The sequence below is a fragment of the Tachysurus fulvidraco genome, chromosome 4, assembly GCF_022655615.1.
Source record: "Tachysurus fulvidraco isolate hzauxx_2018 chromosome 4, HZAU_PFXX_2.0, whole genome shotgun sequence".
In the NCBI taxonomy this organism is placed as follows: Eukaryota; Metazoa; Chordata; class Actinopteri; order Siluriformes; family Bagridae; genus Tachysurus; species Tachysurus fulvidraco.
The window spans coordinates 6,675,278-6,701,003 of NC_062521.1; the positions used below are offsets into that span (position 1 = coordinate 6,675,278).

General features: G+C 41.3%; 1 protein-coding gene across 2 annotated transcripts; it reads left to right on the forward strand.

The window, feature by feature from the left end:
* The first annotated feature begins 171 nt into the window (after nucleotides 1-171).
* arfgef3 (ARFGEF family member 3) lies at nucleotides 172-25,260 on the forward strand. 2 transcript variants are annotated; one of them, XM_047812228.1, is made up of 36 exons: nucleotides 172-620; nucleotides 2,820-2,871; nucleotides 3,770-3,851; nucleotides 4,128-4,259; nucleotides 5,427-5,495; nucleotides 7,203-7,325; nucleotides 7,573-7,618; nucleotides 8,010-8,094; nucleotides 8,301-8,405; nucleotides 8,586-8,913; nucleotides 9,051-9,163; nucleotides 9,248-10,146; nucleotides 10,344-10,510; nucleotides 10,641-10,806; nucleotides 11,255-11,362; nucleotides 11,972-12,187; nucleotides 12,433-12,543; nucleotides 12,853-13,003; nucleotides 13,310-13,609; nucleotides 13,779-13,912; nucleotides 13,997-14,142; nucleotides 14,308-14,487; nucleotides 14,992-15,133; nucleotides 15,909-16,031; nucleotides 16,253-16,356; nucleotides 16,576-16,720; nucleotides 18,070-18,198; nucleotides 18,286-18,462; nucleotides 18,888-19,002; nucleotides 19,093-19,195; nucleotides 19,552-19,683; nucleotides 20,035-20,165; nucleotides 20,590-20,598; nucleotides 20,863-21,202; nucleotides 21,632-22,450; nucleotides 22,580-25,260. In XM_047812228.1, exons 1-36 carry the CDS (start codon nucleotides 536-538, stop codon nucleotides 22,769-22,771), a joined length of 6,459 nt encoding a protein of 2,152 aa, XP_047668184.1. In that variant the 5' UTR covers nucleotides 172-535; the 3' UTR covers nucleotides 22,772-25,260. The 2 variants fall into 2 exon arrangements, with proteins under 2 accessions (XP_047668184.1, XP_027021630.2); XM_027165829.2 differs by lacking the exon at nucleotides 20,590-20,598.
* The last annotated feature ends 466 nt before the right edge of the window (nucleotides 25,261-25,726 follow it).

Sequence of the window (25,726 nt, forward strand, 5' to 3'; positions counted from 1 at the left end):
TCTGTTTATATCAGAGATTACGTTGAAAAATCAAACAAACGGGTAGTCCAGACTTATTTGGTAGAAGCAGTAATTTTATGTATAACCTAATTTTTATTTTAAAAGCACTTTCCCCCAATAGAACACAGTGTAAAGGCTGTCGAGGAGCTGCTTGTGTTGTGCTTTAGGATTCTGACTGGAGAAGGAGGAGGAGGAGGAGGAGGCAGCACCTCCGGCTGGAGCTGTTTATTTACATTATTATTATTACGATCATTATTATCTTTAACACGTTATTCACATTAATCGAAACGATAGGTACGCTGGAACAAAAACAACACGCAGATTTAAATGCAACGAACGCAAACAAAAAAAAACCAAACAACAAAAAAAAACAATTGTTTGCGATTTACCGGATTGACGCCTGCATCATTGGCTAAGCGTGAATCATCCTTAGCTTAGCTTAACGTTACAACCGGGATGTCTCGCGTTAAGCTGGAGGCCTAAAACTGTATTATTCAGCCGTTCGATTCTCAGACAACAACATATCTGTCTCATAATGGAAGAAATTCTCCGAAAGCTTCAAAAAAACGCGTCTGGGAACAAATACAAAGCTATTCGTGATGGCTGCGGTGTGGCGTGTGGTAAGTGTTACACCTGTCAACAGCCTGAGGTTCTCCCAGTGGAGCTTGTGCACTATTTCACCCTCATTTATCTATTATTTACACACCTGTACAGTTTTATTCAACACAAGCTTTCTTCTTAAAAGCGTTTTGTAGCCTATGGGTCATGGCGAAGCTGCAAAACAAGCTTGAATGCTGTATTAATTTATATTCTCCTCGTTTGAGCTATTATTATTATTATTCTTATTAGCACAGTAGTATTTTATGAGAGTAGATTCTCCTTTACGTGTCTGTTTTGTTTTGTGGCTTCACGTGAAACTCAACAGTTTCATACGAAGATATTATTTTATTCTACAGCAGCTGAAGACTTTTGGTGTATTTCTCAGGACACAGATATCAGTGCCAGCTGAGTTGCATCTACATTTAATATTGACCTCCTAAAGTGCATTTTTATAGTCCACAGTAGGGAACTAAAGCAGCAGAGAACATCAAACTAACTGCATGATAAATGTATACAGGAAACAGGTCGCATCCTTCTGCATACTTTGTTAAAAAGCCCCATACAAAAGGGGGAAAAAACCCAGATTCATTCAGACTAGAAGTGTGATTCATGTTTCACATCCAGATGTTTTGTTTTCAATTTGTTTGTAAAGGTCACAGTGTTGTGTTTGTAAAGATCACAGTGTTGTGTTTGTAAAGATCACAGTGTTGTGTTTGTAAAGATCACAGTGTTGTGTTTGTAAAGATCACAGTGTTGTGTTTGTAAAGATCACAGTGTTGTGTTTGTAAAGATCACAGTGTTGTGTTTGTAAAGATCACAATGTTTAGTCTGTAAAGATCACAATGTTGTGTTTGTAAAGATCACAATGTTTAGTCTGTAAAGATCAGTGTTGTGCTTGTAAAGATCACAATGTTGTGTTTGTAAAGGTCACAGTGTTGTGTTTGTAAAGATCACAGTGTTGTGTTTGTAAAGGTCACAGTGTTGTGTTTGTAAAGATCACAGTGTTGTGTTTGTAAAGATCACAGTGTTGTGTTTGTAAAGGTCACAGTGTTGTGTTTGTAAAGGTCACAGTGTTGTGTTTGTAAAGATCACAATGTTGTGTTTGTAAAGATCACAATGTTGTGTTTGTAAAGATCACAATGTTGTGTTTGTAAAGATCAGTGTTGTGCTTGTAAAGATCACAATGTTGTGTTTGTAAAGGTCACAGTGTTGTGTTTGTAAAGGTCACAGTGTTGTGTTTGTAAAGGTCACAGTGTTGTGTTTGTAAAGATCACAGTGTTGTGTTTGTAAAGGTCACAGTGTTGTGTTTGTAAAGGTCACAGTGTTGTGTTTGTAAAGATCACAATGTTGTGTTTGTAAAGATCACAATGTTGTGTTTGTAAAGATCACAATGTTGTGTTTGTAAAGATCACAGTGTTGTGTTTGTAAAGATCACAATGTTGTGTTTGTAAAGATCACAGTGTTGTGTTTGTAAAGATCACAGTGTTGTGTTTGTAAAGATCACAGTGTTGTGTTTGTAAAGATCACAGTGTTGTGTTTGTAAAGATCACAATGTTGTGTTTGTAAAGATCACAATGTTGTGCTTGTAAAGATCACAATGTTGTGTTTGTAAAGATCACAATGTTGTGCTTGTAAAGATCACAATGTTTAGTTTTTAAAGATCATAATGCTGGTAAAAAGTAGCACATCCTCACAAATGAATTATTTGTCCTACTATACATTTGGATTTACAAGAATGATTACTAGAAATGGGTCTGTTTTGTGGATCAGTGGCCATCTTTGTCCTTAGAAATCCTTCATTTGAACGTGTTTTCTGTGAAAAAATACTCGATTACACAAACAATTAATCCCTTTGCCGACTGCTTTTCAAAACCACTAGCGTGCGTTCTCTAATATTTCACCTTACTAAGTGATTTGTGTGAGATCTGCTGTACTAATGAATAAATGATGCTGTGAAAAAACTGATGCTTGTGCTGTGATGACCGTCATAACATATTTTCACGTTAAACCTATTGGATAAAGCTGTGGGATTAGCAAAAATCTCCTCAGAAATAATGCAGTGTCTTGCTGGATGTGTTAATAACATACTGTAGGAGGCACAACAATGTGAGACTAATGTGTTTATTTTTGTATTTTTATGCAAATTCATTCATACTCGTTCGAAGCTGTCCCATGAACAGTTGAGTAATGTGTTTATTCACTTTCTCTGCTTGCAACAGAAACCCTGGAGGCTCAAAATGGATCAGTTAAGACGTCAGCATCTAAGGTCAGGTAAGCAGCATCTTGGGTTTTGTTCCTGCTGGCTCACTGAATGGGTTTTTGAGTGAGAGCTCAGGCTGAGTATTATTGCCATCTCTTTGTGCTCAGCTCACAGCAATATCCAAACACGCACCACAACACCTGACTAATTAGGTTTTTCTTCTTCAAGCTCATTACTGAAATCAGGTGGTGTCCTTGCAGGCTTGAAATGCACTAACCAATATCTTAGAAAGCTAATGGTTGAAATTTTGTGAAGGCAAACACCTCTGGAAATTATGCTATAATGCATAACTATATGACTATAATGCTCTCTTTGCTTCAAAAGACTAACATATCCAAATATGGATCTGCTTTATCCTGGTCTTGAGGCAGAAATACACCCTAACTGAGATACCAGTCCATCCCAGGGCTCCATGCACATACTTATTCCTTCCTAAAGGTGGCATGTTCACGTTCATCTTTATATTCATGGAGTCTCCCTGGTATAGGCTCTGGGCTCCTTGCGACCAGATAAGCATTACAGAAATTGAGGAATGGATGAATGAATAAATTCCTTTCTTGAGGCTGTTACTGCAACTAAGTCAAGGAAACCTGGGATTGTTTTTTCTGGGTTCCTGGTTCAGCAACATAAAACAGGGTTCCAAGTAGCTCACATTTCATCCACCAGAAACGGTCTAGAGGAATTTGGTCATATTGCTTCTTAATAATTGTTATAAACAGGCGAGGTTATAAACTAGTTGAAGTGAACCTCAACTTCATAGGCACTTACTATGAGGAAATGATGTGTTAGTCAGATTTTTATTTCCAATTCTAACTACTCCAAAAGCAAAGGAATCCGTAATTCACTATTGTTTCTTGTGCTTAGTGAGATGGGATCTGGGTTTATTGACCGTCGACTCTGTGCTTTTAGGGAGAGATGCCTCTTCCCACTTAAGCTTGCACTCGAGTCCAAAAACCCAAAGCTGGCTCAGACAGCTCTCACAGGAATGCAGGTGAGACCGTATTTTGATGATACAGCCTATTTTATATATATCAGGGGATAAAAAAGCTAATTAGGAGCAGTTTGCAGTTTAATAACTGTTAGATTACAAAATGCATGAGATTGGAAAGCATTGAAATCCTTTGATTACTTTGACAGGCTTAACACAAAAGAAGAATCAAGTTTGTGTAGCGCATTTTGTGTGATAATTTGTAACATTTAATAAATGGCACAGATGTAAACGAGATCTGTAATCCTCTCTGTCATCCCGAACATGATGCCATGGCAGAAGATCCTGTGTGAGGATCGATTTGTCGCTGTGGAGCCAGAAGCACCAGATAAGCAGCTGTTGTGTCAAATGCTGGACACCGTCAACGTGACCCCCATGCTTCATGAAGATCTACAGGTGGAGGTCATGAAGGTCAGTCTGTATATTTAGACTCTAACATGCATGAATGTACTAAAAGCTAGTTTTTTATTTTTATTGTATCTAAATGATTGGGACTATTTGAGCTCTTGTTTTGTCTGTTTCGGCACTACAAAGATAACGTTAGACAAAGCATGACTTTAGTTTTCTGTGTTGGGGAACATTTCGTCTGGGGCAGCTGTTACATTCCAGCTAATACAACTCCAAAGTATTAACAAGAGCTACGCTTCAAGCTTACTACAATTTTACATGATCTTTTTTTTTCATAATTAGAAAGTAGATTTTTATTTTTCCCCTCATTTTCTGAACCTAGTCGTCTTCTTCGGATGTAAGCGCTTCTGCATACGTGAGCTCAAAGATGCCCAGGATTTAACAGGGTTGCAGTGATTGACAGGAGAGCGAGAGTGCACCATCTCTGCCGTCTTGCATAAAGCACAAGCCGATCTCCTTCCTTTTTTTTTTTTGGTTTTTTTTTTAAAGGCAAATATCGTCTTAGTTTATGGGGTTCTAGCTGGCCGTTTCCCAGTAAGCCGTCTGATGATGTCAGTAAATAACGAATGGTTTAATGCTGCAGAGAAACACATTTCAAACCTATTCAAATCTCACATCATGTTTATTTGAACACTTTAAACACATCTTTACATTTTTCGGCTGTTCTCTAAGATCTAACATGAGATATTTTAGCTGGAACCTTATAAAGCTTTATATTCTTTTTTCAATCTCACACCAAAAACCAACAAGAGTGAACTGCATTTGGGACAAACAAAAACATACAAAAATCTGATTTCTAATTTGAGCTCCTGTCCAAATTTAGGCCCGGCCAAGTGCGGATTAATTTATGCAGCACCATGTGAGGTGTCAACGTCAAAATGTGCTGTCTCCCTTCCAGCATGCATAATCAATTCAGTGCCACTGTGGCAGTGCCACTGTGTTCTGTTACTGGGGGCTTTTGCCTACTGTCTGTAGATGCTGTGCAGTTGGATAGATTTGATCTGGCACTGTATGTAAAAGTCTTGGGATGAGGAAAATTGTCTTATTTGTCTGGGTACTTAGGCCAAATTCACTCAAGGGATCGTGATTTTTTTTTATATCTATTTTAATGTAACCTTATCTGTGTCTCTGTGTGTGTGTGTGTGTGTGTGTGTGTGTGTGTTGTCGCAGGTCTTGCTTTGTATCACATACTCCTCCAGCTTTGAGTTCAATTGCAACAACATCTTGAGGATTGCAGAGGTGAGAGTGTTTTATTAGAAACTCAAAGCTTAACTCGTTATTATTTTTCATAAAAGCTGATCAGGACAGCAGGACAATTCATTTTTAAAGCCATGCATAAGTCCATGTGCTCTCTGTCTCTCCCTCTGTCTCTCTGTCTTTTTGTCTGTCTCTTTGTCTCTCTCTCTCTCTCTGTCTTTTTGTCTGTCTCTTTGTCTCTCTCTCTCTCTCTCTCTCTCTCTCTCTCTCTCTCTCTCTCTCTCTCTCTCTGTCTCTGTCTCTGTCTGTTTCTCTCTCTCTCTCTCTCTCTCTCTCTCTCTCTCTCTCTCTCTCTCTCTCTGTCTCTGTCTCTGTCTGTTTCTCTCTCTCTCTCTCTCTCTCTCTCTCTCTCTCTCTGTCTGTTTCTCTCTCTCTGTCTTTTTGTCTGTCTCTTTGTCTCTCTCTCTCTCTCTCTGTCTTTTTGTCTGTCTCTTTGTCTCTCTCTCTCTCTCTCTCTCTCTCTCTCTCTCACTGTCTCTGTCTCTGTCTGTTTCTCTCTCTCTCTCTCTCTCTCTCTCTCTCTCTCTGTCTCTTTGTCTCTTTCTGTCTCTCTCTCTCTCTCTCTCTCTCTCTCTCTCTCACTGTCTCTGTCTCTGTCTGTCTCTCTCTCTCTCTCTCTGTCTGTCTCTGTCTTTCTCTCTCTCTCTCTCTCTCTCTCTCTCTCTCTCTCTCTCACATCCATTCGTATCTCTCTCACACAGCTGGAGGGATGTTGTCATCAGCAGCTCACAAATTAGAGCGCTCTCGCTGTCTCACTCTATCCCATCTATCTCTCTTTCTCTCCGTCTCTGTCTCTTTTTCCGTCTCTCCTTTTCTGACGTGTTCATACAGTATGACTCAGTGTCTGGCTGACCTAAACCCATAACGTACGCAGCCTTGACTAACCTCCCCTCCCCTCTCCTTTTTTAATTTTCCATGACAAGGCAGCCAAACTGAATGAAATGGTTTTTTTTTCTTCTAGTCCTTAACATTTTCGCCATTCTGTCACCACGGTGACCGAACATCCTGCTATTAGGCAAGATGCCACGTCTGAGCACAGAACACGTGGATTGTCTATTTGTTCGTCATTGTCCTTTCCATTTCAGAGGGTCATACTGTATAATCTTACTTACGATGCGAACAGGGACGTTTCCATTTTAGATTTTCTGTGCTTCTGGAGCAGATTGGATGCATCCAGTTACTGTTTGTTTAAACAAAGAATTAAAATGACACACATTCACCAATGAGCAGTGATTTACTCTGAAACGTTAGACTTCCACTGCTGCTTATAGTTATAAGTTTTTTTTAACTTTATTTTTAAATTATTTACAGTACTTTAGAGAGAATAACATCACTTTCATCACAACAACATTTCAGTCTATTCTTCGAATTCAGCCACAGTTTTTAAACAGGGTTTATATCCAGACTCTGAGACGGACAGTTAACATTGTACTGGGTGTAAAAGGTCCATTCAAAGATCCAAATTTATACTGATTTCACTGTGTGTGTGTGCGTGGGTGAGAGGGGGAGAGAGAGAGAGAGAGAGAGAGAGAGAGAGAGAGAGAATGCGAAATGCTCTACTGCATGGGTGTTAATACCGACCCACCGTCCCCACTCAAATTTATGACGCCCATTATTCACAGGCATTGGTTGACGGTGGTGGTGGTGGTGGATTTATTTTCTGTGTGTGTATGTGTGTGTGTTCTACAGGTGTGTATCCAGACATACATATCGAGTTGTCATCAACGCAGCATCAACACAGCAGTAAGGGCCACACTCAGTCAGATACTGGGAGATTTCACCCTTCAACTACAGCAAAGACAGGACAACTCAGTGAGTCAGCCACACACACACACACACACACACACACACACACACACACACACACACACACACACACAGAGCGAAAGCTTTGCCAACTCAAAAATTGTGTGAATACAATCAGATCTAAGCAATTACCACAAGATGTTAAAAATAGCTTGAAGTCGCAGTTTGATGGATATTTTTATAACTGTTTAATGTTTAATCTCAGGACATGCCGAGACAAGGAAATAAGCTGATCTCTGTTCTGTGTTTGTAGGGTGCGGATGAGCGAGAGCGTACAGTGCCTACAAGCAAACGCAAAGGTACATTTAATTATGATTAGCACAAGCAACCACAAGCTAAACAGAGAGTCAGTTATAACACCCTGTAAGTCACTTTCACCTTCGCACCTTCGCACGTCCGTGCACTCACGTCTTCTTATGGCCGGTATGACTGTATATTTAAGCAAATCATTTGCGTCTGCAGTTAAATCATTTGAAATATTTATCTTTTGATCAATAAAGGGAGTTCTGTAAATAGAGCACTTACATAATGAACGACATTAGATATCGTTGGTCATCATAAATGTAGGTTTCACTGTAACGTTCACATGAAGGTTTTTTAAGATCTTTAAGCCTCATGATGGTGACAGCGAGAACGATGCAGCCGGCTTTTATTCATCATTGACCCAACATGTGTTTGTGCGTTTGTTAGATTTTTCTCCCACCACTGCAGCCCTGTATGAGGACGTCGTGACTGTTCTCACTGTATTCTGTGAAAAACTGGAGTCTGTTTCGAGGTAAGGCTCTGGCCCGTATTCGTATTCGTTTCTGTAGCCATGCGGTTACCCTGTCCAAGATGAATCATTTGTAATGAAATGGGATCGGCGTTAACAGCGAGCCTCTGACAGGAGTTTGCCTCTAGGCATTGTTATCATTCCCTGTGTCTCTGTTTCTGTTGTGCGGGATCATTCATGGTGATGCAATTTTGTTCTTTCTTTGACAGTGAGAACCAGCTGTTGCAGCTGCTGTATCTAGAGTGCATTTTAGCGATGCTCAGCAGCTGCCCTCCCACAATGCATCAGAACCGCAACTTCACAGATCTTGTCTGGTAAAATGTCTCATTCGAGATATAACTTAAGCTGCACAAGCACAATGTCTGTGTGATAACGTGCATCATGATGTAGAATAAGGAAAATTTTATTTCTTGTACATCGGTTAGTGTGTATGTAAAAGTTGGGTGTAATAACATGGAGCTGAGGGTTTATTTTTTGATAATTTTACCCTACAGGAAGCAGCTGTGTCCAGTTCTAGTGGTGATCACGGGAAACCCCGTGCATGATAAGACCATCACTTCTGCTCACGGCGCCTCATTACAGGAGTTGGATGCTGCACTAGGGTCAGGGGTTAGTGATCAGGGCAGGGGTTCTGGCTGTTCCTCCAGCGCCCCTGCCATGATTGGACCGGTTATCCGCACCATCTGCTACATCGCAGCTGAACTTGTGCGATTAGTGAACTGCGTAGAATCCATGAAGCCTGTGCTGCAGTCTCTCTACCACCGCATCCTGCTCTACCCTCCTCCACAGCACAGACTGGAGGCCATCAAGATAATGAAGGAGGTGGGTTTTAACGTTACACTTATTCAGAATTAATAAACAGTGTCACCAATTCTGGGAGAATTACTCCCATGTTGTATAGTTTAAAGACATCCTGTTTCTTAAGCTCACTTAAGCTCACTTCTGTGGTCTGTTGCTAGATCCTCGGTAGCCCGCAGCGCTTATTTGACCTGGCTGGCCCATGTGTTATTGAGCCCGAGACCAGGAAGAGATCCTTCTCGAAGAGGAAATCACATCTTGACCTTCTTAAGTTGTAAGTGTCAAGATCATATCAGTAAAAGAGCTTGTGCTTTAGACTTTGTGGTATATTAGATATGTTTCTGTTCTGCTTTTGCAGGGTGATGGATGGCATGACAGAAGCTTGTGTGAAGGGAGGGATTGAGGCTTGCTTTTCCTCTGTTTCTTGTGCTTGTGCTCTACTGGCTGCCCTTGACGAGCTTAGCCAGGGACGTGGCCTGCATATTGACCAGGCACAACTTTTGCTGCGTCGACTGGAAGACTTGAAAGAAGGGGAAGAGTTGTCCAGGGAATCAGTGGAGCTGAATGTGGCCGAGTTCCGTTGGCAGCGACGCGTGCTGTCCTCTGAAAACGCCACCTGGGAGACCGCCATTCCTGAACGCAGCCCTGATATCAGCATCAGCGTCATCACTGACACAGGACAGGTTACTCTGGAGGGGGATTTGGGCCGAACTGCCCAAGTGGAGTGTGAAGAAGATGCACGATTACCTTCACCTTCCTCCTGTGTAGGTGCTGCAGGGGAGAGTGGTGTTCCTCCAGATGTGGTCCAGCGCAGCCATGCCCTGGCGTACCCAGACCTCACCAACTTCCTGTCAGTTGAGTCTCGCATGCGCTCACATGGCTCACGCTACAGTGAGAGTAATTTCAGTATGGATGAGCAAGAGCTCTCGCGTACAGAATTTGACTCATGCGATCAGTACTCCACAGCTGCCGAGAAGGACTCGGGACGATCAGACGTTTCAGATGTTGGTTCAGACAATGGCTCGTTGGCTGACGACGAACAGACGATGCGCCCTGGTCCCGCCCATCGTACAGTGCGCACCGCCGCACTCTCACTCAAGCTACTGAAGAACCAGGAAGCAGACCAGCAAAGTGCCCGTCTCTTTGTTCAGTCCCTGGTGGGATTGTTACCGCGCCTTCTGGCCCTGCACAGCCCTACTGATGCGGATGTTGCGCTACAAAACTTCTCCTCAACTTTCTGCTCGGGCCTCCAAATAGGTACGTTGATTTTAATGTATTTATGCTCGGGGTATGTCTCCTAGCCTTCTGGTCCTAAATCCATGATCTAAGTTGTTGTATCTACCATGAAGTATGCAGTAAAAGTGAAACGAATAGAATAAGGTGTTAGTGTTCACAAGAGAGGGAGAAATGTAATTCTGGGCCCAGCAACACCCTGAGTTTCTGTTCCCCTTCAGGTGGGGTTCATTCTCCTGGCTTTGAAGGTAGTGAGAATCTAAACTGCCAGGCTCTGATGAATGCAGACGGATTGTATTTGGTGTCCTACTATGCCTTGCTACTTAACCTCAAACTGAGCACCTGTGGTTACTACCAAAGGAAACCCACTCCTCCCGTTGTCACTCTGGTAGGAACATCAGCTTACCTTTCCTGGGTTGGCTACTTAGCTTTTAGTATATATATATATATATATATATATATATATATATATATATATATGTGTGTGTGTGGGTGTAACCATTGGTGTGTCTCAACAGAAAGAGTTTGTGCATCAGATCCAGAGCAGTGGCGTTCTAGTCGTGCTCTCTCAGGCCTGGATAGAGGAACTGTACCACCAAGTGTTAGAGAGGAACTTGCTAGGAGAGGCTGGATACTGGGACTCCACTGAAGAGCACTCACTCCCTCTTATCACCATGCTCACAGGTAATAATCACCCAGATGGAGAATGTGGAGCTTGTCAGTTTGGTCACGTGTAATAAATTGTACTTTTATGAGACTCAGTTACACTGGTAGGATAGCTGGAGAATCAGGAGACACGTGTCTGTTTCTTTTCTTTTTTTTCTTTTCATTCTTTCTTTTTTTTTACCTTTTAGCACATTTCAGCTGTTGTCTCGCAAGTTAAATCCAGCTTTAAGTTAAACACACAAACACGTGTATATAGACACACACACACACACACACACACACACACACGTGAGAATACGTACTTTTCAGTGTGAAAGGATTATTATAAAACATGACAATCATATCTTGTGCACATTGCAGGCTTGGATTTATCACATATCGACACTCTCACGCTCTCGCTCTCTCTCTCTCTCTCTCTCTCCTTTACACACACACTATATCTTGTTTTTCTCTCTTTTCTTTTCAGATATTGATGGACTTGGCAGCAGTGCCATAGGAGGTCAGCTGATCAGAAGAGCGTCATCACAGTCGTCCTTTACAAGTGATAAAAAAGACAATAACACTGTGTTGGCAGGTACAGTGTTTGTTTTATTTATTTATTTATTTTTGCCGCGCCTCCCTGCGTGTTTGTGTGCACACTGTTTGAGTGTGTGTACAGAAGGAAGTGCGCGGGGAACGTTTTCATCACTTAGGCAGCTCAGTTTCCATGTCAACCAAGATAAAGTCTAAGTGCTGGTTAAATAAAGAATGTTCCTGGTTTGGAGAGTAGATACTGTACCATATGGCTATTCATGTGTTGTGCCTATTCATTCCTTGCCTTTTATAAATCTGATTAAAATGTATTTTTACAAAATGTATGTATATTTACCAAAGATAATTCAACTTTAAGTGAAGGTATCATCCTTAGAAATACTAAAATAAGTTTATTAACTACTTTCTGCTAGTATTTTCTCTCTTTCACACACACACACACACACACACACACACACACACACACACACACACACACACACACACACAATTCTCTCGTCCTGTAGGTGTGGTGTTTGCATGATCTTGTATGTATAAAGATGACTGCTTGTGTTCTTACTGTGAACTATTGGTATCTCTTACACACAATTTTCATGGTCCTAACTTTTGCACATTAGTATAATTTTGCTCGTACACTTTCTTTTTGCTGTAGGTGTAATGTTCGCACGGTACATCCTGATTGGCTGCTGGAAGAACCTGATCGACACGCTGTCTACTCCTCTGACGGGCCGCATGGCGGGAAGCTCGCGAGCTCTGGCCTTCATCCTGGGTGCAGAAGGCGTTAAAGTGCAGAACCAAAGAGAGAGAGAAACCATCTGCCTCAGTCTCGATGGCCTGCGCAAGGCTGCCGCACTCAGCTGTGGTTTGGGTAATGAACCAACACGCACCATCATAGCTGATTAGTGAAGAGGAATCAAAGTATGAAATAAGATATTGGAAAATTCACACTTTATGTTAAAGTAGCAAGTCTGAATCATTCTGACACAGTTTAATCTACAGCATGTGAGTTCTAATTTAGGGTCTAAACGGATAACCGAGTCTGCTCTAATCGAGTCTGCCAGATGTTGAGCTCTTAATAAATGTGTGAACGTGTGTGTGCTTACATAAATGTAGGTGTAGCTGCCAACTGTGCCTCAGCTGTAGCTCAGATGGCAGCAGCTTCCTGTGTTCCAGAGGAAAAAGAGGAGAAGGATCAAGCTGAAGCTGGAGATGCTATTACTCAAGGTATACACACACACACACACACACACACACTCACACACACATTTTATGGCAGAGTGAATTTAAAACAAATTCACTGCAGTTCAGAAGCTTAGTTAGAAGCTTTAATGGAAGATTAGTGAAGAAATCACTGCACTTTTTAGAGATAGTCCTGAACACTATAGGAGGAGAGGATTATTTGAAAATTAACATATTTTGTTATATAAGTTGTTGGGTAGTACAAACAGTTACGGTATGCAGGTAATTGTATGCAAAAGACTTCAAATTAAATGACCTGTTACGTCTTGCGTCTGTCCAATTCGATGATATTAGTTAAGCATAGAATGGAGCAGAAACTGGAGCAGATGGGTCGGGGTCAGGGAGTGAAGCTGCACACTGCTCACATGCTCTGCATGGACGCCATCCTCAACGTGGGTCTAGAGATGGGCAGCCATAATCATGATTGCTGGCCACATGTCTTCAGGTACATGTTTTCTCATTATTCTGGATTTATATGTTACTTTCAGTACATAAGCTGGTTTCAGACTTGTCGCACACAGCATGTCAGATAGGGTTTGTATGACAGTAGTAAGGAATTATCATGAATAACACAAGTGTAGGTATTTTTAGTTGAAGATTAATGTGACATAAGGTCTGAAAAACTACACACAAGCATATTTTTGGGAGAACTGGTATTGCTTATAGTACTTTACTATCTTATGAACTTAGCTGATAACCTGAACTTAATTACACCAAGCAGATTCCACGAGTCTCCTCACTATTATTTCAGAGTGGTGGAGTACGTGAGCTCGCTAGAGCACAGCCACTTCAGTGATGGGAGTTCTCAGGCTCCTATGACCATCACTCAGACTCAGCAGGCTTCCTCGGTAATGGGAAATCCAGAGCTGAGCGTAGAGTCTGTCTCTGATCTGGAGCTGAACCTGAGTCACCCAGTCATCCAGCCTACTTCCATCCAGGATCTGTTGCGTGAAAACAGCAACGCGAAAGGTTTCGATCTGCGGGGCGGAAGTCTCCTGACAGGCAACAGTGCTGCTAAAGTCGTCTGCACGCTCTCCACACAAGCAGATAGGTATCACATCAAGAGAGATTTGTCTCTTCTATTTTTAGTCTTCTTTTTTTTGTGTGTGACTTAATCAGTAACAGGCAGTAATAATGTAGTGATTAAAGGAGAGGAAAAAAAAACAGCATGCAGAAGGACATGAGTTTGTAATGTGTGGCTTTTTCTTTACTCCCTAAAGAGTGTTTGAAGATGCAGTGAGTAAACTTAACCTGGTGGGTCTGGTGGGTTTCCTGCACCAGCTGAGAAAAGCCTCACAATCCCAGCTTTTCAACTCGGTCACAGAAACCGGAGACTATTCCTTAGCTATGCCGGGTATGACGTGACAATTACGTTCAATTTCTTTTCTCACCCAGACCTCAGTTGTACAAACTGATTTGTTTGTTCTGTTTAATAAAGGAGAGGCTAAGTCAACACAAGACAAGCGCAGCGCTCTGCACCTTTTCAGACTGGGCGAGGCCATGCTTCATATCGTAAGGAACAAGAGTCGGCCACTTCTGCACATGATGAGAGCCTGGAGTGTGGTGGCTCCTCATCTGGTGGAGGTATAAATATACATCTGAGCTTTTAGTGTACGATATGTACGAAATAATTTATTCTGATTTCACATGGAGACAGTGTAGAATTAAAAATGTCACCCATCTCAAAAGCAAAACATGACCTTGAGTGACCCAGTCGCTGTCCTGCCTCTTGTACGTCTTCCTCTTCAGGCTGCATGTCATAAAGAACGGCATGTGTCCCAGAAGGCTGTGTCGTTCATCCATGACGTCCTGATCGAGGTGCTGAGCAGCTGGGCCGAGCTCCCACACTTCCACTTCAATGAAGCGCTTTTCCGGCCCTTTGAGCACATTATGCAGCTGGAGCTCTGTGACGAGGACGTACAGGACCAGGTGAACAGAACACCGAAGCCTGTGCAGTTTCTCAGCTGTTACTATTATCAAGACAGTTCTTGCGGTTTGAATGACCAGGCCAAGTTTTTCTTCGATGATGGCTAACATTAACTTTGTTTAGAAGTTAAAAAAACTGTGACTTTGGTGAATACATGTTAGATGTCTTCGGCATAAGGAAATTTCTGTTTTGCGGTATATATGTAAAAGAACACAAATAAATAAATAGCAAATAAATGGAATACTTAAAGTTAATTAAAGGTGGGGTGCACAATGTTCCAGAAATGCTTCAGAAAACTGAGTCGGGCCAACTAACAAAACAAACTTAAATTTGTCATTCATTTTCAAAGGATAGTATGCAAATACTGTATGATGTATACCTGTAGGATGTCCAGAAAGGCAGCAGATGATTATATATTTAAATCAGTTTGGAACATATTGTGAATTTTTTTATGAATGTTATTGCACATGATGCCCACACTGTTCTTTCATTATCATGGCTGTAAGGTGATCACATCCATCGGGGAGCTGGTGGAGCTGTGCTCTCCTCAGATCCAGTCAGGATGGAGGCCGCTCTTCAGCGCTCTGCGCACCGTGCATGGAAGCAAGAACGACATGAAGGACTATCTGATTGGAGAATACTCTATGGGTCAGTGAATGTTCTCTGTAGTGACTTTGTAGTGAAGAATACTGTCTGATTTGGTGAATACGTTCAGTTTGAGAAGACTCTGTGGATCACTGGGAATACTTTGAGTCAGTACTCTGTGGGGCTTTTTACACCTGGTCACTTCATGTGTTTTCTGTGATCCGATAGCTATCCGATGGTAAAAAGACCAGGTCTAAATGCCCTCCGAAACGGTTTCGAGACGGATATAAATCTGATGGTTCAAACCACTTCAGGAGGTGGTCTGGGACGCATTTCAGATGAAACTGGACAGGTGTAAATGCATGTGGTTGTTCAAGCCACATACGTCAGCGCTATACTCCTCCCAAACGGAAGTACGTCACTCGCAGGTGATCTTTCACCCAGGTGTCTCGTTGGGGCTTAAAATGCACTGCTGCCACCAGCGAAAATGCAGCAAACAGTAAATGCTGTTTTTTGTAGCATAACCTTCGTAACAAGTTTTTTCGTCTTTTTCTTTTTGATTGCATTCTAAAAACCACATACTGTACACCAAAAAGCGTGTTCCGTTTCAATTACCCCGGAAATGAGCTAAAATATATTTGCATATTGGGCGATCAGATTGATATCCGATTCGCAGAGACGCAATTATGTGGCCTAATGTAAATAGAACAGTTTTAACAAATCAGATAGCTATCGGATCAGAGAAAACACACGAAGTGACCAGGTGTAAAAAAGACCCTTAGATGTACTGCAGATACAGTGACTTTACTAATAACCTTTCTTTTTTTTTTTTACGTAGGCAAATCCCACGCTCCGGTTTTTGACGTCTTTGAGGCCTTTATTAACACAGACAACATTCAGGTTTTTGCCAATGCAGCAACTGACTACATCATGTGCCTTATGAAGTTTGTAAAGGGATTAGGTAAGATGTCTTCACTGCATTTATCTGGTCTTCAGCCTTCTGTTTTTATGAATTGAATGCATGAAACCCTGAAAGAAGATGGCATTCATTAAAATATATATATATCTTTTTGGATATTCATTTCAGATTTAGAATCATTTGGATGGAAACATTCAGTCAGGTTATTCTACTGTACACGCTAAATAGGTCAGTATAACGTTGTGACCCAATTTTATTTCCAGGAGAGGTGGATTATAAGGAGATAGGCGATTGTGTTCATGCCAATGGATACAGCTCTACAGACCTGTGCCTTCCTGCCCTGGATTATCTAAGGAAGTGCTCACAGGTCAGTTATAATCTGGGTCAATAGTCACACAGCCAGATGACTAAAAGTCAGCAGATGCTTTGGAGATGTAATACTGATTCGTTAAACAATAGCTTGATATTCACAATAAGTATAACTTCATTTTGAAATACTATAACAGGTGCAGGTTAGAAGCTGCTTCAAATATTTTGATGGGTTTAACACTGAATTGTGTTTAACACTGATGTTTCTGGGTCATAGCTGCTGGCCAAAATCTACAAAATGCCTTCAAAGCCAGTGTTCCTGGGCGCGCGGCTGGCCAGTCTTCCCATGAGAGCCCAGGAACGCTCAGTCAGCAGCGAAGACGGTATTGACAGCGTTTTAGCCGAGTTCGATGATGAGACAGGTGATTCCTCACACTGCATACCATATGTGTGTTGATCTTGGGAAAAAACAGCCGACATCACTTGTGGCTGAATTCAAAAAATAATTTTTTTTTTAATTTCAATAAAGTGAAATTTTTTCACGTATAATATAATATAATCAGAACGGACTTTTCCCCACTTAGTAGACTTTGATGCAAGAGATAAACACTCTGATGATCTATGATCAGTTTCTTAGGCCATAATGCATATATGTAATCATATGAAAAATTAGCCTAGTAGTACGCTTGCTGCAAATTTTAATTATATACGTATGTACAGGATCAAATACATTTTTTTGCTGTTCGTATGTTCGAAATCTGACTGTGTGTAATTTAAGGCTAATTTAACTAATTTACCCTGTTTTTAAAATAGATTTTATGCACGTAACATGAGGTAATTTATATTCAGTTTAAACCCTTAAATAAAGATTATATACCAGGGGTCGACAACCCGCGTCTCCGGAGCCGCAAGTGGCTCTTTCATCCCTCTGCTGCGGCTCCCTGTAGATTTGTAAAATAAATATTTAACTAAAATGTATTTTATTTTAGTTAGTTTTTAAAAAAATGTAATTCTAAATTCTAAGATTATGATGCTCTTGTAACATTAAAATAAACCATGTTTAATTTTTTTTGTCGCTCAAAATATGCGTCATAACTGCCGACTTGTGAAATCCAAGAAGAAGCACACACAGAAGCGGACGACATTTTTGGTTTGCTGCAGCAGGGGATGCAGGCCTGTCAAGTGTCACGCATTGAGTGACAGTCCCGCATTTGGGTCTTTTGTCACGCTCTCCCGCCACAAGTCGTATTTCTCACGCAAAAAAACTTTTTGATTATTTATCATATATTTAATAAGCCGCAGCGCCCAAAATGTATCTGTCCGCACCGCTGTCTCTATGGAACCGGGTGGGAATCAAGCGCGTCTCAGTACTTAGTCGAGCCTGACACTTATCAGCCAATCAAAAAAGAGGCTACACAATAGCCATTCAGAAAATAGCACTATCTGGGAAAGATTTAACGCAACAACCAATGAAAAAAATTTTTCTTAAAAAATTTTTTTCTTAAGGTTAGTTCAAACTGTTCAAAAAATTTTTGTTTGCTTGCAGAAATAAAATTTTATAAATTTCGTTCATTGATTTCATAAATGCACACACTACAGTTTTTCTATACTTTCCATAAAGGTAAAAAACGATATATGCAGTGTTCTCTTCATTTTAGATGTCAAATGGGTTTTCTGTGGGAAACGGGTCCAAATGGCTCTTTGAGTGTTTAAGGTTGCCGATCCCTGTTCTATACAATGCAAGAAAAACAACATTATGTGTTTTATGCAGGTCTGATCCAGGTGTGGATTTTGCTGTTGGAGCAGCTCACCGCAGCCGTGTCTAACTGCCCTCGTCAGCACCAGCCACCCACACTCGAACTGTTGTTTGAGCTGCTCCGAGAAGTCACTAAAATTCCAGGTAAGTGTCAAATGAACACCAGGAACCAGCATCTACAAGTCCAAATAACTTAGTGCTGTCTTTGCTGACGAACCAATTTTCTCTCAGGCCCAGGCTTTGCCATTTTCTCAGTCATCCAGCTCCTTCTTCCCGTCATGTCGCTGTGGCTGCAGCGAAGTCACGGAGATTATTCATACTGGGACATCGCGGCTGCAAACTTCAAGCACGCCATTGGGCTTTCATGCGAGCTGGTGGTGGAGCATGTTCAAAGTTTTATACATTCAGGTAGGTGTATCGCGTATCGCTGCGTTTAGATGATCGGTATAACACGCAGTTTCCAAAGCCTTAATAGGCAGTGGTTTGTTCTATGATTCAAAAGAAACCAAGTGGAGCAACTGGATGGTGGTAAATGTGTTAAAACCTCCAGTTAAAATGCTGCCCAATACTTTTACCGAAATAAAAAAAAAAAAAAAAACACTGTTTATTCACTGTTAACTTTTTTCTCTCTCTGTACTAGTGGTAAAGTTCTCAGACCTGTGCACTACATACAAGATTAAATAAATCTCCATTTTTTCCTATTAAAAAAGCTTAGTGCTTTCAATGTCAATTATTAAGCAGCTTTTTTTAGAGTACACATAAATGTATGAGCCAGCAAGAACATTATAGATTATAGATTCATTTAGATTCATTTTGTTCGTCTCGTCCTGTAGATATGGGCTACGAGAATCTTATTAACCTGATGCTGAAGGACTTGTTCAAGCTGCTGGTGGCTTGTGTGGCTGAACCCGCAGAGACCATTTCCAGAGTTGGCTGTTCCTGTATAAGGTTCCCTGTGTGTTTGTCTATCTAAAATAAAATGTCTTCCTGTGACTTGCTCAAGTTGCTAGAAGAGGCCAAAATGTTTTCTGTGTTCAGATATGTCCTGGTGACAGCAGGGCCTGTCTTTACCGAGGAGATGTGGAGGCTGGCTTGCTATTCCCTGCAAGATGCCTTCTCAGCTACACTTGAACCTGTCAAGGTGAGCTAAGAATTGAGATTTCTGAGTCATGCGTTGTTCAGTAAAACTTTAAAAAAAAGTATTATTGCACAAGTTGTCTAGTATGTAAATACCCAGCTTGCAATATACCAGGTTGCCATTTCTCTTTTGCAAAGAATAAGCAGAACACAGGTACTGTACCTCTCATGATTTAGGTCACTACTGAGGCACCACTTATGTTTAATAGATGTACAGTTTAAACAGTGCTACTGTACACACTTGTCGTCATATAATAATATTAATAATAATAAAATCATTCCCCAACGATCTCCAAGCAGAAGTGGTAGCAAACTGAACCAGATGTATCATTACTGACGTTTTCTCTTCTCGTCCTGTAGAACCTGCTGGCGTGTTTCCGAAGTGGTTCTGATACATTCACAGGGGACGCGTGCGAGGTGAAAGTAGCTGCCCCGACCCACTCTGCTTCCGCTGAAGCTGAGTACTGGAGGATCCGTGCCATGGCACAACAGGTACTCTTGGTACTCTAACCCTAACCCTAACCCTTTCATTATACTACTACACTATACTATTTTTTCCCTAATTCATCACTGGACAAAAATATAGATAAAATATAGAGACAGACAGACAGTTTTCAGTGTTGAATTAGAGTCTGTTCCCGCCTGGAGCCCATTGTTCTTGAGATTTACTCACAGTTCTCTATAATATTAACCAACATAAAGTGGTCCATAAGATAAACGAATGAAATCAGATGATAAAGATAATGGTCATTTTAGGACTAAATAACAAATTCATCCAAAATATTGAACACAAGAAATAAACACTTCAAAAAAGATTGACACGTTTCTATTTTGTGCATTCAGGTCTTTATGCTGGACACTCAGTGCTCTCCCAAGACTCCCAGTAGTAAGGAAGGATTCGAGCATGCGCAGTCATGTGTGCTGATCATTGAACTTCCTGCAGACCAGCAGTCCAATGGCCATGTCCAGAAGAGGTTAGAGTCATGTAGTGTTAGATAAATACAGACCACCACACAGTCAGCGATTTGTAGAATACGTGTAATCGACGATATACGGTACAAAAGAAATGCAGTTTCTGTCATACAGTGTTTTTGAAGTCTTCATCCAGGTTCACTGGTTTCCTCCAGTTTCCTTGATATGCTTGTAGACTGGATTTAGTTTCTCTAAATGAATGTCATTGTGTGTATATTATCCAGGATAGATACTGGATCCAGCGCAGGTGTAAATGCAACCTGTCGAGATAAACAAAAGAGGAAAAAGCATATAATATGGTTATAGTTTATAAAAAGGACTTTAACTAGTCTAGTTAATGCAATATTTGGTTTTTACAAAGAATTCAGTGATTACATTTCATATTTTGTCTTATTTGTCTTTTCCTTCATGCTTAACACGATGCAGGAAAATTGGGTAAGTTTTCCTGGGATGGCAAGTTCACTTGGTTCACTTTTCTTATAATCTCAAGTGAGAGATGACAATCGCTGCTTTCTTTCCCAGTTTAATCTCGAAGCGTCTAAAAACCTTAACGTCTCATAGGAACCGTGTCACACGTTAATGTTACCTTGTAATGTTACACTTTACATTCATTTTAAGAAATCTAACTGGATTGGGGAAACAGCTCATACTTTCGGTTAATAACACTTAAGGGTTTTCTTTTTTGTTGCTTTTTTAAAGGATTCCGTTCAGGACGATTGTGGTGAGCTTGCTGTCCCACCAGGTGCTGCTGCAGAACCTCTACGACATCCTGTTGGAGGAGTTTGTGAAAAGCTCCGGCAGCTCTGAGAGTCAGGACCGATTAACACCTGTCTCAGAGCCCAAAGGCGCCGGTTTTCTACGCTACATCTCCATGCAAAACCTGGCCGTTATCTTGGACCTCCTGCTCGAATCTTACCGCACGGCCCGAGACTTTGACACACGTCCCGGCTTGAAATATCTACTTATGAAGGTGTCGGGCGTGTGCGGTGCCGCTAACCTGTACCGCCAATCCGCAATGAGCTTCAATATCTACTTCCAGGTACTTTTGGTTTAAAATACATTTGGCTAGTTTTATATTCATGTCTTATTTTTGATTTTGTAAATGTGCAGAGGAATATTCAATTCAATTCAATTCACGTTTATTTGTATAGCGCTTTTTACAATAGACATTGTCTCAATACAACCGAGTGAAAGGAATCGAGTGCAGGTTGTGCACAGTCATGCACAGGGACATGTATAAATTATCTGGGGGTATTAAAATAGGTGAAACTGGGCACTGGTGGTAACCATGATTAGGGTTATGGCAATAGCAGGCATGTATCCCAGAACATACTACTAGGCTACCACTTTTGGGTCATCAGGAAGACCCTAATCAGCTTCTCTCCTCGGGTGGTGCGGCGACCGTCCTGCAAGTTATAAACCAAGTTAACTAGAGTAAAGTCCTTTTTCTTTCTGCTGGTATTTCCAGGCTCTGTTGTGTGCCTTGCTGACCAACCAGGAGCAAATCACTGTGGAGCAGGTGAAGAAGATCCTTAGTGAGGAGGAGGAGGAAGAGGAAGAAGAGGAGGGCAGCTCGGATTCGTCACAAGCCTGCTCATCTGAGGACGAGGACATGTTTGAGGAGACGGCGCGTGTGAGTCCACCACGTCGGTGGCGTACACGCCTGCCTGCTCTGAGCACACAGCCTACCAGTGGGGCAGATTGGGCGTGGCTGCTCAAACGCATGCACAAGCTCTGCATGGACCTCTGCACAAACTACATTCAGATGCACCTAGACCTGGAAAACAGCAGCGACGAGCCGCCTCCTATCACTCGTCCCGACAGCATGTTCTTTCTTCCACTCTTCCCCTCTGAGAGATCCACCCCATCAACAGGCGACCATTCAAGCCGTGGGACGCCCTTGGAGGACACCCCTCGTCTTCACTTGCCCAACACACCCTCCTCAGAGGAGGAGGAGAGGAGGAGGAAGAAGGAGTGGTGGGAGAGTGCCAGCAACAAGCTTTACACCATCGCCACCGACAAGACCATCGCCAAGCTGATGATGGAGTACAAGAAACGCAAGCAGCAACAGCAACAAAACCATGGCTCACTGGCCAAGAAGGCAGGAGAAAGGATGACGCCAGAATCGCCGGGGCCACAGAGACCTCAGCAACTCCTCGATCAGAGGACCATGAGGCACTCTTTTAGCGCCGGACCAGAACTACTGCGTCAGGACAAGAGGCCACGCTCGGGTTCTACCGCCAGCTCGCATAACATCTCTCTCAGAGACTCTGAGGCTCAGATACAAGTAGGGCGATGCATTTGTGACGTTTTTAATCACTGAAAATCATTCTTCATCATTTGTTATTTGTTGTTTACTTCACATATGTTCATGGAATGCAGATTACTTATTAAATATTTTTCCTTGTACACACAGGCATGGACCAACATGGTCCTCACCATCTTGAACCAGATCCAGCTATTGCCAGACGCCACTTTCGTGGCCCTGCAGCCAGCCATGTTCCCCTGCTTCAGTCAGCTCACGTGTCACGTGACTGACCTCCGAGTGCGGCAAGCGGTGCGAGAGTGGCTGGGACGTGTAGGGCGGGTTTATGACATTATCCTGTGAGGGGCTTGCTGCTTTGTTGTCCTTGTGAGCTGATTAATTTACTTTTCTTCTTGGGATTTGCTGCCCGGGACACTAAGGGTGTCTTTTAGCCTTTTCTCGTCGCATTCTGAGCTCTGTATTGTGTGAACATACATATCAAAGTGATTTGCAGAACAATTCCATCGAAAACCTTGTTTGACCTTGTTTACTTCTAACAGTGTTGGTTGACTTCTCCCATTTGTATTACTTTCGATTCCTAGCCGATTACTTATTGTCCGTCACTGAGCTTTAATATCTATTTCCATTGAATATCTAACTGTGTTTATGCACTTTTGTACCCTCCTTTAGTAATGTGAGTTTAGTGCCACTGTTCCTGGCTTATAGGCCACACATAACTAAAACGTCTTAAGTGTTTGGTCTAATGTTCAACCAATCTCAAAGTGTTTAGAGCTGCAAAGGGATTTTCTTGGTTTTCATTCCGATACACAATAATAACGCAACAACAATCTAACAATAATTTAAATTCCCTCCGCAAAAATCAACATTATTGGATCCTGTAGCAAATTGACATTACTGTTCTTTACACAGCACCAAAATGATCTCCGATACCTTTTCAGTTATATCAGCGGATGATGGTGTGTTAAGCAAAACCCGACTGACCAGCTGTCTAATGCACAATTACTCTCTCTGTGTGCTTATATCTTTACTCAAAGATTAAAATAGGATTTAGGGTTTACAGAGGAGTCAGATTCGCCACACCGATCAACCTGATTATCGCAATCCTGCCTCACAGCATCACTGACCGGTGAGGGTTTTACCTGAGCATTTTAATCTGTCGGTAGTAAAAGACACCGCATATCCACTTTTGTATTTAAACGTGAACGTATTTAAAGTCTTCTGCTCTTGAAGCATGTAGTTCCTTTAATGTAAATTCAGTGGGCAGTAACCATGAAGCTTTAACTTTGATCCCAAATCCCACTTCTGTATTAGTCTCGTAATTTGCGTATAAAGATTTTTCATGTCGTGTACGCATCAAGGGGATGATTTGTTCTGCGGTGCGTAAATGCTGCTTTCAGACATGACAGGTTTTTTTTGTTTTACCTTAGTATAATATGCTTTATGGTCAAAAGTATGTGGACCATATGAGCATCACACTCATACAGTATGTGGTGCTGCAGATACCTTTAAATGTTCTAGCATTACATGTTCCCTTTAAGTGAACTAAGCTCCATAAAGACCAATGATGACCAACGAGTCCTTGACCTCAACCCAACCCAACAACTTTAGCATACACCAAACCCTGATCTTACTAATGCTCGTGTAGCTGAACGAACACAAATCCCCACAGCTACACTTCAAAATCAAGTGTAAAGCAGGAGAATAAATCTGGAATGATTTGCTAATAAACAAGTACGCGAAGTTCAGGCGTACACGTACGATTGGCCGTATAGCGCCACGTCTAGCTGCAAGAGCGCTAATTATAGCAGCATCAATTCATCTTAAACACCCATCTAACATGCATCAAAAACTACACTGGATTTGAATGTAACCTTTTTTTTTTTTTCTCTTTTCACTACTGCTGGTGAAAATAACCAAAGACCCGTGTGGACACGTTTTGATACGAAGTGCATAAAGGTTGTTCTTGTAACGTGTCCACTATCACTTACAGCCTTCAGAGTGGGATGACTGGTTGTGTTCTTAAAGGACCTGCACTTTCCCTTCTCTTTCCAACACAAATCACATTTTCAGCCCCATCACTCAAGTACTATTTGATCAGCACTTTTTTTTTTTTTTTTTTAAATTAATAATAGACTTTAAGTTGTTAGCAGAAAACAAAACGACGGTGCAGGATTTGTGGAGATTTTGACGATTTGGTAATTACATGTTCGATTAAAAAAAAAAGAGAGAAACATTTTGACTAAAGCAAAACATGGTTACACCTTTTTTTATGTATTTTCTAAAAAAACGCTTCTTCACTGCAATCGACGTTATAGTTTAGAACGGTTTCTATAACGTCTAAATCGCCACACTACAGCCGTTGTTCTGTGGCTAGAATACCCTGGTCTTCTATTACGTTGCTTAGCAACCAGACCTTACTGTTAACAGACTACTTTGCGTTGTTTCTTGCAAAATTCATTAAGAATAATTGCATATTTGACACCAGATTTGATCGTATTGTTTTTGTTAGTTTTATAACAGAAATGTATTATATACTGCTATGACACTAATAAACCGTGGCTCAGTGGCACTCCAGTGCTCGTGTAACTATAATGCTGCGCTGCATATTCTCCTGATTATCAGTCCTTTTGATGTACTTATGGCATAACGTGTTTTTTTCCCCCTTTCTTTGTTAAAGAGTCTAAAAAAAAGTTGCATTATTTATTAATATTTATTTTATGTGACAACAGACTACTGCGATATCCTGTATGTGCACATGATATATATACATTTGCCAACGATTTATGTTGTATGTGTTGTGGAATAATAAAAAAAAGGTAACTATGTAGTAATTGTGGGTTTTTATTTCGACTAACCAGAACCTAATATTCAGTATATTTGTCTCTAGTGGATAGATTTAATGTTGAGGGTTAAAAGTGCAGCATTTTTGTTTCTAGACTTTTTTTTATTAGCTGAGGAGGTTTAAAGGTCACGCAAGACCCGTGCGTACAGTACCATCTCAGACGGCATGCCACGAGGGTAAAGGTTTTGGATATAGACGTAAGACAGGATTGTCTTAGTAGTTTCTTCTTCTGGACTTCAGCGATTGTGCCCCTAGAATTATAGGCAGAATATTGCACATATTTGTATAACAATAAAATAAAAATAAAACTTTCTGCCTGCTTCACCAAGACTACATGACTGACCACTTTGTACATTCTCATGGTACTGAAATGTACTGAAGATCCAAGAAGTGGCCCAAAATGATCATATCAGCTATTAGGTGCAAAAAAAAAACAAAAAACTTCCTGACAAAAG

Excerpts from the sequence above, each read along its gene's own strand:
- arfgef3 (XM_047812228.1), top strand. The coding sequence starts at position 536 with ATGGAAGAAATTCTCCGAAAGCTTCAAAAAAACGCGTCTGGGAACAAA. Across the intron at positions 8,914-9,050 it reads CCATCAAGATAATGAAGGAG|ATCCTCGGTAGCCCGCAGCG; the intron begins GTGGGTTTTAAC and ends GTCTGTTGCTAG. Across the intron at positions 15,134-15,908 it reads GATTGGAGAATACTCTATGG|GCAAATCCCACGCTCCGGTT; the intron begins GTCAGTGAATGT and ends TTTTTTACGTAG.